Here is an 18,752-nt window from a genome sequence, read left to right as displayed (position 1 = left end):
ATGAGCTCTCCAGCAATTCTGAAGAGGGCACAGCATACCTGGCTCTGACAGGGGCTTCCTTGTTTTAAGGGAGCCTCAGCTGCTTTTTCTGGCTGTGTCTCACCCCTTAGACCCACTGGGTGAACTCAGTATGGGTCAGGCCCTAAACCACATCAGCAGTTTCCAGTGCAGGCTCAGGAAGGACATTTTTAAAAAGCTTGGGGCTGTAGCAGCATCCAGATCTGCTGGCCACTGTGACCTACCAGCCTGGCTTTCCTGTGGCTGTGCTCCAGGGGTTTCTTGTTCCCCACCAGGTAGTTGAGCGTGGCGTACTCCATGAGAGCAGCAAAGACGAAGATGAAGCACACGGAGACGAAGAGGTCCATGGCAGTGATGTAGGAAACACGGGGCAGGTGCTTGCGGGAGATGGTGCTCAGGGTGGTCATGGTGAGCACAGTCGTGATACCTGAGAGAGAAAACAGCTGGCTGAGTACTGACGATGAGCACATCTGTCTTCTACACACATCCACCCCTCAGAACAGCCCCGTTTCCCATCTGCTCTGTTGTCTGGTCCCATTCTGGCTCTGCTCAGCCAAGCTCTGGTCTTGAGGAACCCTCTGACAATGCTCTTTGAGAAAGAATGATGTTCAAAACTCAGTATTGTCACAGACATCTTTTAATGAAAATCCTTTCCTTAGGATTTTTTCCTCCTGAGAAGCCGGGAGGCCTCAGGAACAAAGTGTAAAAAATGATTATCTGCTGCTGTGGAATGCAACAGGTGCATCTGTGATTGGTGTCATGTACTTGTTTGTAATTAATGGCCAATCACAGTCAGCTGGCTCAGACAGAGAGTCTGGGACAGCTGCCTTTGTTATTCATTCCTTTCTATTCTCAGCTTAGCCAGCCTTCTGAGGAGAACCTTTTCTTCTATTCTTTTAGTATAGTTTTAATGTAATATATATCATAAAATAATAAATCAAGCCTTCTGAAATAGGGAGTCAAATCCTCATCTCTTCCCTCATCTGAAAACCCCTGTGAACACTGTCACACAGTATCACACAGACCATCAGTGTGGACTGGTAAATGAGCAGGAAACTCAGACTCTGCATGAGGCTGGGTTGGTCGGGCAGGGCTTGCCCTCACATCTCCTGTCCTCCATGTGCCTCCGCACAGCTTCTAGAAGGGTCCACAATCTTCCCAGGCATAGAGGGGAGGCTGACAGGTCTGTAGTTCCTGGGACCCTCCTTTCTACCCTTTGAAGAAATGGGTGCAATATTTCCCCTTTTCTGGTTACTACCATGACTTTTCAAGGGTCATGGAGAGTGGCTTGGAAACCACATCAGCCATGAACTGGGATGTATCTTGTCAGGTCTCATAGATTTATGGATGTTCAGGTTCTTCAGTTGGTCTCAAAGCTGATCTTCTCTTGCAGGGAGAGGGACTTTGCTGCTCCAGTCCCTGTCTTGCAATCCACCCACTGTGCAATGTGGGGAGAGAGGCTGCCAGTGGAGACTGAGGCAAAAAAGTACCCCAGCCTCCTTCTCATCCCTTTTTTACCAGTTTGCCAGCTGTATTCAACTTGCTTTACCTTTCCTTTTCTGGCTGACAAACCTGGAGAAGCCTGTGTTAGTATCCCCTGCATCCCTAACCCCATCCCTACACAACTGGCAGTGTCCCTGTACTCCTTCCAGGATACCTGGCCCTGCTTCCACTGCCTGTGCATTTCCTTCTCACCCTTTAGTCTGACCAGAAGCTCCTGGCATATCCATGCTGGTCTCTTGCCTTCCTTTCCTGTCTTCTTACACCTGGGGATTGAGAGTCCTTGTGCTCTTTGGAAAATGTCCTGAAAAATCTGCCAGTGCTGTTCTGCTCCCTGCTCATCAGGCAGCCATGTAGTAGATACCAACCACAAGGTTCCCTTTATTGCCTTGGTCTGATTTCATAAATTTCCAATCTGCTCCTGGCTATTCTTCAGAGACAGCTCTTCACAATCTATCCATCCCTTGATGCAGAGGGCAAGTGTGTAGGAGGTGATAAGGAATTTCTTTTGACATGAGTGGAGCTTGGAATCGTTTTTGCAGGAGCAGCAGCGCTCAAGTTTCTGCTTCCAGAGATGAAGTGTCAGCAGCCAACAAAGGATCAGCTACAGGAGCTGGTCCTGTGATCTCATCCACTGATTTTCAGGATGTGGGGAAGAATAAGGAAGTCCACCTGTTGTTCCTTCTCTAGCACCCACCTAAATCCACCTGCCAGACTTCCCTGAGGTCACCTCAGTGGCTCTGGGGTGTCAGGACCCAGGACATCCCTCCGGCTGTCCAGGATGGCCAGGGCCCTGCCAGGAGGCTCAGACACCCTGGCACAGAGCCCAAAACACCTGTGGGATTGATTATGATCCGTGGAGCAAATTACCAACCTGAGATGATCAGCAAGCCACAACAGTTTAGGCAGAATATTAGTGAAGTTATCACAGAGTGGAAAAGTAGACTTTGGGGTTTTTGGTATGGGGGTTCAGGGGGCAAGATGGAGGGAACTGGGCATGTCCAGCCTTTCTCCTTCTTCTTCCTGGCCTCTATCTTCTGCTGTGATGGTGGCACTCACAGATTGGTGAGAGTAGAAGCTCACTGTCTAACATAGGTGATAGGTATTGGAAGGTAATTGTAAACATTGTAGAGGTAGTTTTTAGTATAAAGATATAACACTGCCCTGGGGGCAGGCAGAGTGCCTGAAACTGTCCTGCTGGACAGATCTTAACAGGGCAGGAGAAAATATTTTATAGATAAGGCACAATGAACAACCTTGAGACCGAGAAATGAAGAGCCCTGACTCCTTCTTCAGTGCCGGGCTGGGAAAAGAGACTTTGGAACTCTTCTTGGGGTCACTGTGCCCAGCTAAAGATCCTGACACTGGGGGTGAGCATGGCAAAAGATTTTCATGTTTTCCTGCTGTACTTGCAATAGCAGATGTGATGTGACTTCCCACGATTTTGCAGTGCCAGTGGAACTGGTCCAGTTCACATCTCCCTGATGTAGGCTGGCAGGCTCAAAATGTGCTGGGGATGATTTGTGTAAAGCACAAGAGGGGCTGTGGAGAGAATACATTATTCTTCATGGGCTGCAGTCCCTTCCCATAGAGAGGGGCCCCACTCCTGGGGAAACCTGCCTTTGTTTTTGAGACAGTCACTAGAGCTGTGCACATTTTCCTCTTGCTGTTCACTCCTTTACCAGCCACAGACTACAGCACACCCTCACCTTCATTGGGAATGACACCCTCCTCCTCCTCCTCCCTCCAGGAGCACCGAAGTAATTAATTTTGAGAGGGAGGTGGGGAGACATGGCCATCACGGATGGGCTCTGAATAGCTGATGGCCCCTCCTCTCCCCTCCATCCCCACAGGGACCTGCAGGCAGGGCTGGGAATGCTGCCTCCAATTAAAGGCAAAGTCAGCGGGGCTGATAGGAAGGACAGCACTGGGAATCACAGCTTGCTGCAAAATGCAGATACAGCCAAAACCTACTGAACACTGCAAAGATGTCCCCAGCACCCATCAGAGCTGCATTCAATCAACAGAAATGTTTCTCCTGCCTCAAGGAGACACTGCAGTTTGCTGAGAAAATCTCAACAATAGGCAGAGCTGCTGTCACTCCCTGGGTCCTGTGGGGTGACTGACAGAAAAAGGTTGTACCTACAGAGCTTCTAGCTCCTGCCAGAGCCTGGGGCCCTGTGGGTGCAGCCAAGCAACTTTGCCCATTAACCCTACAACCTTCCTGTCAGCAGCCCTGCACAGAAGCCTTGAGAGGATGTGAGAAAATGTGGAAAATGTGCATGTGACAGGAGCCCTTTGGGCAGCACTGAAATGCCACAGCTCAGCCCTTCTCTCCCCCTTTTGGTGCATGAGAATATCCCACTGTCAGCTTGGAAAAGTGTTGCAATGTATTTGCAAGTGTGCACCAGTCAAGCTACTTTTAAGTTTCTTATCAAAACCTCAAGAATTCGTCAAGACTATTAGAACAAAAATTGTGCTAAATTAAGAAAGAAGAGGCTGAGAAACCAAATACCAAGACCACAAGAAGTAGATAACAGAAGACTAAAACACCTAGATTGTAACCAATCATATACTCCAGGAAATACAAACAGAAAACGAGTGAACAAGACAAAAGCACCAATCAAAAAGTGTGTGCTTAGTAGTTTATAAAATCTAAAAATATATGTATAATGTAAACAATTAACAGCTCCTACTTAATAATATTAATCAATTGTTCAAAAGTCCTAGATTTCCCACAGAAAAGGCTGTGCTTGGGTTTCAGATGAAGCCACGAGAGAAGAGTGAGGTGCTCTCCTGAGATAATCCAGCAGCCCAAACCAGCACAGCTGGAGATTTAGTTGAGCTGTGGAATGTTACACACAGGAAGCTGAAGGAGTGAAATACTCTCTGGTAAGCTCAAAAATGCCAGAAAATGGCAAAGTGCTTCGGGAGGTTTTGTAGTCCAACACTGGCAGTCTGCTTGCCTGGCAGGGTTTGACAAGCATCAGACATGCATCATCCTGTCTCTTACCCAGAGATGTCCTGGCTGGCGTAGAGTCTCTCTTGATCCAGAAGGAAACCCAGGAAAGAACAACAGTCAGGATGCAGGGAATGTAGGTCTGAATGGCAAAGTAACCCATACGTCTGCTCAGGTCAAAAGAAACTGTCATCACCATGTACTCCCCTAGGAAAAAGCAACAGACATTGGCATCACAACATGAGGCTTCCTAAAGCAGAACAATCAGCAAAGTTTCAGAATTTAGGAGTTTCTGATGAGGATTTTTGTTGCTTTAAGTGCCTGTCCATCTGGTTTTGTAGCTGCCCAGACTGTTAACTTCACATGGCCGGCTGGGCAGGTTTGGTGACTCTCTGGTTTTGTTGGCAGTGGATTCTGTGGCTACATGGCTGGCTCTTTAGCTGCCTTTGTGACTAATTTAAGAGCTGACTTTGTGGTTGCCCAACTGGCTGTTTGCCTGGCTGTCCATATGGCCACCAGGCTGCATTCATACTGGCCTGGCTAAGGACAGTGAAAAGCACGCAGTCTGGAAAAATTTCAGGGAAGAAGTGCAGAGAGCATTTATCTTCAGCTGATTGCTGCAAGGGTTTCTTTTCTATAGAAGCTCTTTGGCTGTAGCAGGCTGCATGGCCTGGCTTGCTAACGATCTACCTGAGCTGTGACAAAGGAGGTGTCCTTCAATCACTTCCACTGAGAGTCTGCTCCTGCCTCTGGAAAAGGCATGTGGTGCTGCACATCCTAATTGCTCATTTGGCAACTTACAGTGGTGGCTCTTCCTTTTTTCTCACAGTGAGTATTGGAAAAAAGCCACCTGACAGCTCTGGGGTTAAGATGGAACTTGCAAGCAATTACCAAAAAAAAGAGAATTACAAACATCAGAGGGCCACTGGTGCATTCAAGACACTTTCACTTCTTGTCCCAGTCTGTGCTGCCTTTCTACCCTGGCTGCCACTGTTGAGAGCAGCAGCTTCCTGCAGAGTGGGAGAAGCTCCTGGTTGCTTCAGAGGGCTGCAAAGTATGAGCTCAGCCCACCTTCAGCAATCCAGAGGCTTCCCTCAGTTGGCTGTGGGAAGGAAAGGGGATGTGAGCTATTATGAGGAGGAGGAGGAGGAAGAGCTGAAGGGCTTCCATTATTTAGATACACATTATTTAGTTCCTTCACACATGCAGCTCCATCTTTTAATTTTTAGCTTTTTCCTCTAACCATGCTGTTGTAACCTCCCACCAAAGCACAGCACAGTGGAAAAATGAAATGCATTAAGGTTTGCATGGGCTGCCTCCCCTTGGCTCACCTGCCCCAGTCCTGAGGACTTCTGAGGTGTTCCTCAGCCCCGTGAAGTCGAACTGGTAGAGCCTCCATGTGCGCTGGTCAGACACCTCGATGGAGTAGCGCCTCCAGCGATAGACGATCTCCTCCCGAGGGTATCCATCTGGGAAAAGCCATCAGACAACAAAGTGCCACCCATCCCCACCCTGGGCACCACCCTGACTGCAGAAACACGGGCATCTCACCAGAGCTGCTCTGCAAACACCCTTCAGCAGGTGTTTCTGGTGCCTTTTGTTTAGATTCCCTGAGGCATTCCCACATGGAATGGGAGTAGGGACGGAACCTCCCCTCGTGGGCTGCTTCAGATCCTGGGGATGGGGAAGGCACTGCCAGAAACAAGGCAGTGCCAGAAACACAGCCTTTCTAAGGACTGCACTGGATGTGGGTTGGTCCAAGAGGACTCTGCTGGTTTGAGGCAGAACTCGATTGAGGGTGGCAGAGCAATGGAACAGCGTGCTCGGGGAGGTTGTGGTGTGTCCCTCCCATGATTCTGGAGTCAAAAGTCTGGATTTCATCCCCACCTGGCTGCATTTCTGTGTAACCTGCTCTAGGTGATGCTGCCTGCCTGTGGGGCTGTTCCTAGATGATCTCCAAAGGCCCCTTCCAGCCCTGACTCTTCTGCAGTTCTGTGACTCCACCAGCCTGAAATCTTTCAGGGTTTGATCTCCCTGGGGCTGCTGGCACCTCATGAGTGCCATGCCAGCCATGAGTACACCAGGAATACAAAGCTGCCAGCATGGCTCTGTGTGCTCCCTGGGAGCTGATCTATGGAAAAGAAGGGATGCACTCTCCATGGAGAAGAAAACCTGGCCCTGCAGGCTGCAGCACAGCTTCTCCTGCCTCTGGCTTTCTTGATAAAGAAACAAGCCTGCAGTGAAGCTGGGACCTGGGAGAAAGTCCCTGGGAGGAGGATGGAGTAAGAGCTTGGCAGCTAACTAACAGTGTGTTTCTAATTATCAAGCATGTACAGCATGCAGCACTAATTAGCAAAGATGAGGGGTGGTGGGAGATGAAGGGATGAGATCTCCTCAGCATTCTGCCTCCTTCTGAAGCACCTCAGAGCTCTGAGCTGCATCTCTTCAGTGGCAGGGGAAGCAGGAGAACCCGAGCTCAGATGATTAAATCACATTTCCCACCCACGCACGAGGAGGACAGGGATCTCTTGGTGCAGAAAGGCTCCCTGCAAAATTAACATCAGAAGCCTTCTCTGCTGAAGAGTCTGGATGAGTAGTGACTGAGAGGAGAGGTCTGAGTAACCCTCCTTTGGAGCAGAATGTTTCCAGACCTCACCCAGGGAGTGGGAGAAGATGCAAGGCAGGATGCTGCCATTTGTCCACCAAAATACATCCATGTTGTGTCTGGAGTGACCAGAAGGTCAGTGAAATAATCTCCTCCAACCATCCACCCAAATTAAGGAGAAACTCAGAGATGTTGTGAATCTGTCCCTGATGATCTCTGCTAGCCCATGAGTAGGAGATGCTTCAGGTCATGAAGGGTAATGGCTCAGGAAGGGTGCCATAAAAATTAGGTGAAAAAATGTAGCTAAAAGGGACGGTGGCTTCCCCAGAAAAGAAACCTCCACTGAGGTTTCTCTGCTCGCCTTCTAAAGCTGTCTTTGAAATATGTATACTCACAGCTGGAAAAAACCAAAGGGCAGGAGTGAGTGTCCATTGGGAAATTCTGCAGCTGGAGCAGACATTCAGCCTCGATTGTCAGCCTGAGACAGGGGGAGAGAGAGAAAGAGATTTTGAGCTGGTGAAGATGGTTTGGTTCCAGCACCTAAATGTGACAGAGGCATTCTCACTTCCTTGAGAACTAATTTGCTGAAGATCAGCCTGTTTGCAGGAACATTCCAAACCAAAAATACATGTTTGGATATTTTCAAGGTGAGGAAAAACATGTAAATTTCACCTTCAAAAAGCCCTTCTGTTTAGTCAACTTTTCAGATCCGTTTATGAAAGTGAGAAGTTATGGGAACAAAGAGCCAAATTATCTTTGTATTTATCTATCAAACATCTATTAACAGAATAAAACAGCTGGACTGACCAAGTGAACATTTTAAAGGATTTTAGTTTAGGGAACCACTTGACCATCTCTTTGTCATCAGACCAGAGGCTGCTGGATGTACCTGAGAGTGTAGAGCACTTTTCCATCATTCCAGATGCGGAGGAGCTGATTGGGAGTGGTTATCCAGTGGGAATCAGCCCGTTTGGAGTTCCTGAAGAAGGTGTCAGGGATCCAGATGCGGCTCACCATGTTGGTGTTCAGGGTCAGAGCCTTGAGCGTGCTGTTGAACCGCAGGCGCCGGTCGTACCACGTCTGGGCAAAGAAGATGTCAATGGTGTATTCCTGGGGAGGACAGGGGAGAATGGGATGTCCTGAGAGGGATTCAGGCCAAGCAGAGCCTGCTCCTCTGCTCTGCAAGCAGAACATTGATGTTCTCAGTCCGGGAGCAGGTGCTGGTGGCCTCTGACACCTTTCCAGGCTCACCAGCAGCTCACAGCCAGGACATCCATGGTGTAGCCCCACATTTCCCTTCACAGAGAAAAGCAAGGCACAATTCTTCCCAAGAATATTTCTGGGATTCACATTCTCTGAACCTCAGAGAAAGAAAACAGAATTCTTATCATTTTCTGTGCCTGTGTTTGTGCAAAAGTAGAATGCAACATGGAGATTGTTTACCCACAGGGGTGGAGTTTTGTTTCCTTGGCCTGTCAGGGCCAGGTGTGTGTGTGTGTTGGGACTGTTGAGTGACAGTCACCAGACTCAGTGCAGTGTGTGCAGGGTTGAGTGCTTGGCAGATACACTTTCAGATGTATAGGATAATAAAGTGTAATAAAGTAATTAATTAGCCCTCACAGCACTCTATACCATGACTTAGGAAGAGCCAAAGACTCTGTGTTCACTGCTGGGCTCAGCCTGGCCCTTGCCTGGAAAACCAGGACCATACAAACAAGACCTGAGCTTCCTCTTGGCAGACAGCTCAATACTCATTTTAGGCACAGGCATGAAGGGGCAGTGTGGACAATGACTGAATCCAGCCTTAAGTTCAGCTCCCCCTTTCAATCACAGGCAGGGAAAGCTGCTCCCCAGCTGAGCAGGGAAGGCAAGCAGACAGCTCTTTCTGTTATTTACTGGGGTACAGCCCAGCCCTGTTCCACACACCTCATTTGTACAGAAAACAATAGTAGTGCTGTGCTAAAAAAAATGTTTATAAAAATGTAAAAATTGAAAAAAAATCTAGTGGTAATCCACCCCTTGCTACAGGACTGAAAAGGGTTTATCTGAAAACTCAGAGCACTCTGGGTTCTTGGGTGGATACCCCTTACTGAAGGTTAGAAAAGAAAGCTGGGGCTGTATGGTCCAAGCTCTGAGTGAAACCAGTTAAAAATCCTGAGTCTTTCACTGAAAAGAGATTTTCCACTATAATAAGGACCTCCAGTTTTGGTAAGAGAGCGTGTCCTAGCTTTGGATAACTGGCAGATCTGAGAGGCAGCTCCTGCCTGGGTTGGACTGGCAGTAGCCCACACCATTAGCCCACCACTCTGCTGCTCGCTGCTGCAGCTCAGTTTGCTCCTTAAACTCCTTTTCAGCCTGCCTGAGAAGGTGCTAATTAATGCCATGCAGGAACAAGTCTGGCACTCAGCAGCTGTCTGAAGCAGACCCGGATCCAGTCCCACCAGTGCATGCTGCAGTCAGTCACCTGCTCCTGGGGTGACTTTTGGTCCCTGTCACTGCTGCTGAACCCGCACGACCCCCAGTGCCTCCCTCTCTTTTGTGTGCAGAGATGAAGAAAGTCTGACTTTGCCATCCCTCCCTCTCACTCTCCTCCTCCCTCTATTGATTTCTCTCGGTGGAATTTTTATGACTGCAGCACATCCTCCCCTGGCTGCCGGTTCAGAGGCGGCTCCTCCAGCCGTGCTGCTGGAATGGCTGCAGCACTGCCTGGGACAGCGTGTCCTGCGGGGGACAGCTCCATCCTCCTCCCCTGGCAGCCAGCAGAGAGGAGTGATGGGTCCCCAGCATGTCCCCAGCACAGGAATGACATGGTGAGGGAAGAGATTTTGCCATCCCTGAGTCGCTCTCCGGGCTGATGCTTCACCCTGGTTAGGGGATGAGCAAAGGGGACAGGGACAGGGTCCCAAAGGATGTCCAAGGGGGGAGAATGGGGATAGATGCAGCACGTTCAGAGGGGTGGCTTTTCCTCCACAGTTCACTCAAAGCAGACACAGAGTTAAGGACAGAAGCTCTCAGAGGGAAGTGCACAGGCAGGGCCACAGCCCAGAGCCAGGGGATGGGAGAGCCCATCCCAGCACCTGAATCTGCTGGATCTTATAGGAAATGCCCATCCCAGCACCTGGATATGCTGGATCTTATAGGAAATGCAGAGCAACCCCAGCGAGGAGAGGAATGATGCGTCTGACTCCACTGAAATCAGAAGGCTAATTAATTACTTTATTATACTGTATTATTCTATACTATATTACACTGAATCTGCACAAGCACCCAACTAAACTCAACTGCCCAGAATTCTGTCACTGTCTGCTGACCCACAATGTGCACACACACCTGGCCCTGACAGGCCAAGGAAACAAAACACCATCACTCTGGGTAAACAATCTCCATATTGCATTCTATTTTGGCACAAACACAGGCACAGCAAATGAGATAAAAATTGTTTTTTCTTTCTCTGAGGTTCCTTGCTATGATTCCCAGAAAATCCTTGGGAAGTTGTGCCTTGCTTTTCTCTGTGAAGAGAAATGTGGCCACAGGATCACACTGGGTACTGCTCAGGTATAGGGTATGTGGTGATGGAGACATGTGAAAATGTGAAATAAAAGCAGCATTGGTGCAGCGTTGGGGCCAAAATAGCACAATATTTGACATATTCTCCCCCATCACTGCACGCCCTGTTTGAGTTCATGTGAGTTTACATAGCTCCTCCTAAGTAATATCTCTGGTGTAGGAGAAAGCAACCAAAACTGCAGAGATAAATTAATGTTTGATGTCACTATCACTACTTAACTCCCAACTGGAGGCACTGGTGACATCTCACTTCTGGGCTGGCTGCTCAGTTGTGTCCTGCCTTAAAGTTCAGCATTCAAGTCTGGGATAATCAATGCTAACACTCTGCAAGAGTGGAGGGTCAGCTATCCCAGGGGCTTAGCATTTGTTCCCAAGCCCAGATTTTCAGGAGGGATCAGCATTAAAGAGTTCCTCCTGTGCCATTCATAGCCAGCCTTTGCAAAAGGTGTGGTGCACAAGTCATTCAGCTCTTGTGAAGCATCTGAGCTGTTATTGTCACTGTCCTGTGGTTTGATCTCATTTCAGTGGCTATTATTAGCACAGCTACTCACGAGGCAGAACTTGGGAGCTGAGCTGGCTCCCTTGCCTCCCTGTAGGGAGCCCATTGGGAGTTTTTGGCATTTACAAATGTATTTTCTTACAGAATTATCTGAGGCAAGATTCATACAAAAGTGCTGTGGCCTTTGGGAGGACTTTTACCCTTCCAACCTCCTCCCGCATGCTGCTGAGTGAGTGAGCAGCTGTGTGTCCCCACTGGGGCTAAACCACAACAGCTCCTGAAGAATTCAGCACCCATTCCCACCAGGAACCCCCAGTGATGCTGAGGACCTTGCACGGCTGGGGTTCTGCACTGATCAGCTGTGGGATGGTGCTCAGACCCCTCTCTGGGTGTTATTTTGATCCCACTTAGCTGCAGGCATCTGCCACGGTGATTAAAACAGGAGGTGCTTGCCCATGGGGTTCCTACAGCTTTTAGGGACTGCTGGAGGGGGATCTCAACATGAAGCAGTCCAGGTTGTGTTATGGAAATTGCTCTTAATAATATATTAAGAATAAACTCTTCCTGACCTTGGGAGCGTCCACTGATCAAAGCTGAGAAGCTGCAGTGTGGCAGGATGAGCTCAGCCCCTAAAACTCAGGGCACTGCTTCTCCATCTCCTGCACCCCTGTAGTTTTTCTCTGCCCCTGACACTCAGCCATCAGAAAGAGACTTCTCAATGCCTCGATTTCCCCATGTGGAAAAGGGTTATTGTAAAATACGCCCCCACCATTACTGCACCATCTGCTGTGCAGCACATGGAGGTTGTTAGCTCCTCTGTGAAGGCACAGGCATTTTTAGTGGCTTTAACAGAAGGAGCTAACGAAGGAAGGAGGAACTGCTTTAACAGTTTGGCCACACCATTTGGATCACACACGTGGGGTAGCACACACATGTTGGCACGCATGCAATATTACATCAAATTTCAGTCGTGGAATAATAAACCCAACTCCCCGTGAGGCAAACCCAGAGGGCTGCCTACCCTAAATGCTGTCACATGAGTTTATCCTGTGCTAAGGGATGCCCTGCAGCGTGTCCTCTGCTGGCTGAGTGTGCTCCAGCCCAGCCTTGCTGGCTCTGGGGCACTGTCATCACCTGGCACTGCTGCACACCCCCCATCAGCCCTGGTTTTCCTCATGTGGGCAGCACAGATGCTGGTGGAAACACAGTTCCAGAGAATGGCATGACCTGAAAACATTCAATGGAAAGAATGGTGTTCGGTAAGAGAACATTTGAGAGAAATAAAAGGATGGGGGTATTTCATATTGGAAGAAAAAAAATAATAACAAAAAGATTTTTATTGTGCTCTCAAAGCCTTTCAGTTTTCAAAAGCAATGACCTTGCTGTGTGAAAAGTAATTTCTAAGAAAACCCCAAACATTTTCAATCCAAAAGAAAAGAGACTTGTTCAGAAATCAGCCTGTCCTCAGCACAGAGGAGCTGGGAGCTGGCCCTGTGTGCTACCCTGAGGCTTGTTCCTTGGGTTATCTCTGCTCCTTGGGTTATCTCTGCTCCTGGGGTTGTCTCTGCTGCTCTGCCCTCACAGATGGGGAATCAGCCCACATTCCCAGGCAGATCTGGCTTTAGGAACTCTGCTCTGGACCAAGTTCTACCCTGGGTTCAGAGCAAATGTAATTTAGGGCTGCTGCGTTTCAGAACAACAGCCTAAACTCACAGGGTTTGCAGGAGAAGATTTGAAGTGAACAGTGTGTGTTTTCAGGTTACCTCACACACCAAACAAACACAGCTGGGCTCTGCCAAAGCATCCTTTCCAAGTGGCTTTTATCAGGTTTGTGTGTTCGGTTCAGCTGACCCCTCTCAAGAGTGCAATTAGTGGGAACCAGAGGGGCTGGGACCCTGTGGTTCCTCGGCTCCATTTATGAGTTGCTTTTTCTCTATTAAGAGCTCAGCTTTCTGCTAAATGCCAAAGAGAGGAGCAAAGCCATAAGGCGAACATGTCCATTTAAATGGATGACCTCCTAAATTAGGATAAAATGAAGTTTTAAATGTGGTTTTTGCAACTTCACTTGTATTCAACAGCAACAAGAAAAGCTCTGAACAGAGGGCTCAGAGACTTGGAAACGCCTTCCTCAATTTTCCTCTGCTGGAGAGATAGTTTAGTCCCTTCCAACTCAGAATACTCTGTGAAAAACCCTAAATAACAGTGGGGCTGAGAGATTAATCTCCTAGACAGTCACTTTCTAGCTTTCATTGTTCTGATATTTGTTTTTACTCACAGAGCTGCCTTCCCTCTTCACCTCCAAGCAAATCCCTCGCTGCAGTCCAATAAAGCAGGGACAGCATTTCAGGTGCTCTGACGTGGGTGTGATGTGGTCGTGCTGCCAATCACACAGTCAAGCAAAGCAAATGTCACAGGCATCTCAGGGATGCTGCAATTCAGGGAATTCTCAGAAGTTCTTTCTTGGAGGACACCCAGGAATGGGGTGGGTTTTTTTTCAAGGGCTGGTAGGACACTCTGTGCTCACCATATCCAGTCCTGCCCAGGTGAGCATTTTCCTCTCCAGGACACCCCAAACACTTTTCCGGCCTGCAAACATTTCAGACAAATCCTGGCTTGCACCACACATGTGTCTCCACATCCTAGGGAACACATTCTACAATAGTAAAAAGTCTGGAGATGCCTTCAAGACTAAATAAACAACCTAAATAAGATAACTGTATGTTGAAGATTGCAATGCAAGATGTTTTCTATTACCATCTGTATGGCAGATTACCTTTGTCAAGGGGGCAGTTTGCCTTATCTCTCTCTTTGAGTGACCACATTCACACCTCCCTTGGGAGGGGACATTGCTGATAACAGCTATTGAATGTCCCTGCATGGCTGATAAGAACTACAGCATCCCATTGGGAGATGTGAGCCCAGAGGGAGGAGCCAAGCATTCCTACCCGGATATAATCTGGAGATTCTGGAACACCAGCACGGCTTCTCCACTGGATTCCCCAGAGGAACAGCAGCTGCCTCTTCTTCCCCTGGATCTTCAGAGGAAGAATCCATCCTTCTCTACAGGATCCCTACTCCTACAGAACCAGCCCTGACACTGCAGGAGGGCTGAGCCACAATTCCAATGGGACTGCTGCCAACACCCTGAGCCACAGGGTGTCAGGCTGGGTTCTGACTCTGTCAGTGTTGTTCTAGTGTACTGCATTGTTTATTTTATCCATTTTTTTTCTTTTCCCTGTTAAAGAACTGTTATTTCCTGCTCCCATATTTTTGCCTGAGAGCCCCTTAATTTAAAATTTATAGCAATTGGGAGGGGTGGGGAGGGTTTACATTCTCCATTTCAGGGGAGGCTCCTGCCTTCCTTAGCAGACTCCTGTCTTTCCAAACCAAGACACTGTATTTTAGAATAATCTTGATATTTGAATGCACCACTTCTTGTCCCCCCAGCTGGTGGGCAGGGATGTGCTGCTGGGCATGACATGTGTGGGCAGCCAGCAGAGGGGACAGGCACCAACAGCATGTGCTGTGCCCAACACTGACCATTTCAGGGGCTGCCTGGGCAGTGCCAGGCTTCTCCCAGGTCTGCCATTAGCAGTGTGGGACACCTCACTTGTGGCCACCTCCATGGCCCTGCTCTGGGTGAGATCTGTCTCCCCAACACAATGACCAGACTAATGCGAATATAAGTTTAATTCCACCTCCAAGGTCCTCTTCCCCTGAAATCAGACCCCAGAGAGATTTCTGGACATGGTGCTGGAGTGGCTGGGGGGGCTCTCAAGGACAGCAGGAGCAGAGCTGTGATGATCTGTGCTTTCAAGGTGACACACTGAACTTCCCATCTGTTTCACTTCTGCAGCAGCACCGGCAGCGCTGTCCTTGCCTGAATGTCTTTTGCCTCTGTCCAGGGAATCTCAGATGAAACAGAGATCTTTTTTTAATACAAACGTGCTATTAAAAACCATCTCCATGTCCTGTGCTCGTGCCAGGAGCTGTCAAACAAGTCATGCTATAAATGCTGCTCTGTCAATTGCAAACTCCCCCAGTCACGGCTTGCTCACCCCTGGAGCTGGCAGATGGGAACTGGACAGGGCTTTCAAACCTGTGCTGCCTCCTGAGAGCCCCATCTGCCTGCTCCCTGCACCTCTGCTCCTTCCTGCTGCCGTGGATGTGCAGGTGGGGATATCTAAAAAAGGCAGGTTTTACCCTCCTGACAGCCAACCAGCCCAAATCCTTTCTTCAGAGATGTTCCCTCCTGCCCTGCAGTGATGTTATCTCCTCCCAGGCAGCCCCAGGGTGCCCATTCCTCCTTCCATGGGCTCTCCCTGTGAGCCCCAGGGGCACAAGACCTGCACGTGTGTGTGTTTTAGCATCTGTTAGCAGCCATCACCCAGAGGACTGAGGAAAGTCCTTGAGGCCAGACATGACATCAGCCAGGCTCTGCTCTGCAGAAGCACAAGTCTGTCTCCACTGTCCCTGATGAGGTTATTTCTGAAAAGGCAGAGGTGTGGACATGGGATGCTCTATACAGGTGGGGCAGAAATGATTAAAGGGGAAGGTACTGAACACTGAAATATTATGCAAAGCACCTCAGGGAAGGAGCCACCTCCTTTTAGCTTGATTTTTTTTCCTCCACACTCAGGAGAGGACCTGCTCTGGGTTCAAAGTCACGTGGAAATTCTGATGCAAATAAAGATGCAGCCCAGTTTCCACAATCTCTGGAAAATACCTGGGCAAAGCAAGGTTTGTGCAAAGTCTTGTCTTCATGTCACACCTCACTGCTAAAAGCTAAACTACTCCCTACAATGTTAAAGGAACTTTGTGCAAAAGAAGAAAGCAGGTGGGGAAAGAGAAGTGGGGAGGATGGAAGATGTGAGGGCTGAGCAGCAGAGGTATAGGATAATTGGAGGAGAATATTTTACACTTTGGGCAGGTGCTGTTGTTCATCTGTCCTTCTGGCTTATGGGGTGTTTGAGGAGGCAAAAGGAAATTTCCTTGGGAAGGGCTGGAACACAAAATTTCTCACTGCATACAGTTAACTCTCCGGGACTGCTCCCCCAGAACAGCTTGACAAGATTCAGAGGAGAAGCTGGAATTTCCTTAATTGCATTTCCCATTCCCGTGCCACCCACTGTGACTAAAATGAAACTCTGGGATGGGCAGTGCAGAACTGCCCAGGAGTGGGGAGCAGCTGCTGCAGCCCTGCTCTGTGAGAAACACTCATTCCCAACAAACACTGGTGTGGGATTGATGGGGGTAGCACGGTCAGGATGGATAGAGATGAGAGATCTCTGCAGCCAGGGCTGGAACTTGGGGTTTATTGCAAAGGGCCTGGGTGCAGGGCCCTGCTGGGAGCTGCCAGACACAGCTCAGAGCAGGCCCGAGAGAAAAGAGGGGGAGAGAGAATGAGAGGGTGAGAGAGTAAAAGGGTAAGAGAGTAAAAGGCGAGAGCTAAGAGACAAGAGGTAAGAGTGCAAAGTTCTCGTTACAATACCATAAATCTTCTATGTTGAATATTCTAATTCTCACTAACCAATCTAGTACAAGATACAAATCCCATAGCATTTCCATACAGCCTATAAGAATCACTACATCACCATACTGTGTTACATTTTAAACCCTAAAAACTCCTCTTTGGACCCTTCTGCCAAGCTGGCAGGGTCTGCTCTGACCCTTGGGCCTGTCTGCAAGCAGAGGGTGTTGTTCCATCAAAAGGGGATTGCCTTCAGCCAACCACACCATTGTTTTCCAGTTGTTGAGTAACTGAGGGATCTCAAAGCTTGCTTTCATTTCAATCTCACTTATAGTTTCCATATTCTCAAAATCTTTTGCCAGGCAATCATATTTATAAGGCTTTCTTGTTTCATCTTCCCCAACACACTGAGCTCTGGCAAACAACCTCTGCTGGCAGCACGTTCAGAGGGTGGAGGATCCAGCAGAGCCCAGGCTTGGCCTGAGAAAGGTCGGTGCACCCAAGTCCCTGGGATACCACCCATGCTATGGAAATGCCTGCACTGGCCAGGAGAAAAACCACCTGTATAAATGCCTGTCTCATTCTCACCATCAAGGTTAAAAAAGGACATTCAAACCATCTGAGAAAGTTCTGTTTTCACAAAAGAGGAGCAGTTTGTGCCCTCTGCAGAGATCCTCACTGCTGACCCCATTCTCTCCCCACCCCAGGTGAAGGAAGACATGGGAAAGTGTACTCTACTTCACCAACTCTTTCAAGGAAATCTGTTTCATGTTGTCTCTCATGCCCCCTTGCTGTGCTTACCACCTCTCTCTTCCTGCCCTGCCAGCTCCTTGATATTCCTTCTCTCTGCCTCATTTTGTTTTTCCTTCTGCACTTCTTTTCAAGCCACCACACAATCACAGCCCAGCCCTAATGAGATTTGAAGGGAGCACCAGGCTGTGGAAAGCAGCTGGGAGAAACTAATCAGGTTACAAAAAAAGAACAATTTCTCTGTGCTCCCCTGTTGGGCACTGGGAGGGCAGAGCAGCAGGAGCGCAGTTGCAGAAGGGTTCCCAGGCCAGCTGATTCCCCTCTCCAGGCACAAATCCTCACTCCAGGCCAAGTGGGGAGGCCATCTGGCACTCAGGTCACCAGCCCTGGGCCAGCAGGACCTGCTGAGCTCTGCTCCTGAGGGCTGCTCACTTCCCATGGCACCTGGTGGGTGCAAACCACTCTCCTCAGAAATGAGGCATTGATATTCCCAGCCTTTTTTTTTTTTCCTTCTCCCAACTGCTTTGTACAGTCTCTGCCTGCTGCAGATGCCTCCTTTGAGACTCAACCACTTGACCTTCCCCAGCTCCCTCCAATGACTTTAGAACATCTTTGGGAAGTGGTGAAAACCGTAAAGGCTCTGTTTTCTATAGAGTGGAGTAAGAAATACTCTGGCAGATCTTGTATATCCCAGAATCACATACAGAAATAAACCAAACAATTTGGGGTCTTTGGGCTTAGTCCAAAGTTTCCAGGAGCTGGACAGCACATCTTTAATGCTTTTTACCAAATTCCAGCACCTGGACTTGGCTTTGGCTTTTTGTGAGAGCAGCAATAGTGATGTAGTCATCTTGCTGATCCAGAGAGAGGAACCAGGGTCCATTGAGCCTTCTCACAAGGTACAAAGGCTGCAGTCTCTGGACATGCCAGCTCATGGAAGGAAATGGTTCATCTTGAATGTTACAGGTCTCTCTGCCTTCAGCTTTTCTTTTCAAGAACCAAACGAAGATCACCCATTTATCATCTTAACTTCACCCCTATGGCTGTGAGAGCAGAAATACTCAGGTAGGGCTGAACAACCATCCCAGCTACCTGAAGCCTTTCCCACTCCTCTACCCTGCTGCTCTGCTTCCTCTCCTTGCCTTTACCACACTGCTGAGGTGGCTCTGGGTGGCTGTGGAGGAGAATGACAGACTAAAGGCCACCCTCTGCTGTGGGAGGCATCACAGGTGGCAAATGTGGAGGCATTGAGGGGAACTGTCAGAAACAAAGCTTCCAGCATTTGGAGAATCCCCAGTGTGACCTCCCCTGTTCCCCAGCCACATGGAGACAAGGTGTTCCCCCACCCACACTCCCCAGTGTTTTGGTTCACACCTCCCACGGG

The 18,752-nt window shown here is 48.8% G+C and overlaps 1 protein-coding gene across 1 annotated transcript in view; it reads right to left on the bottom strand.

Moving 5' to 3' along the window:
- The window catches only part of LOC102069153 (gamma-aminobutyric acid receptor subunit gamma-4), a 42,831-nt gene that overhangs the window by 6,214 nt on the left and 17,865 nt on the right, over nt 1-18,752 (bottom strand). The window contains exons 4-8 of the mRNA XM_074551603.1: nt 7,972-8,192; nt 7,478-7,560; nt 5,809-5,946; nt 4,532-4,684; nt 243-445 (exon numbers count right to left, since the gene is read on the bottom strand). Of these exons, the coding sequence (XP_074407704.1) occupies nt 243-445; nt 4,532-4,684; nt 5,809-5,946; nt 7,478-7,560; nt 7,972-8,192 (798 nt within the window). The remainder of the gene's footprint in view (nt 1-242; nt 446-4,531; nt 4,685-5,808; nt 5,947-7,477; nt 7,561-7,971; nt 8,193-18,752) is intronic.

This window comes from Zonotrichia albicollis, chromosome 14 (assembly GCF_047830755.1).
Source record: "Zonotrichia albicollis isolate bZonAlb1 chromosome 14, bZonAlb1.hap1, whole genome shotgun sequence".
NCBI lineage: Eukaryota > Metazoa > Chordata > Aves > Passeriformes > Passerellidae > Zonotrichia > Zonotrichia albicollis.
The sequence above is the reverse complement of the archived record's forward strand: the minus strand, read 5'-3'. Positions and strand labels throughout refer to the sequence as shown.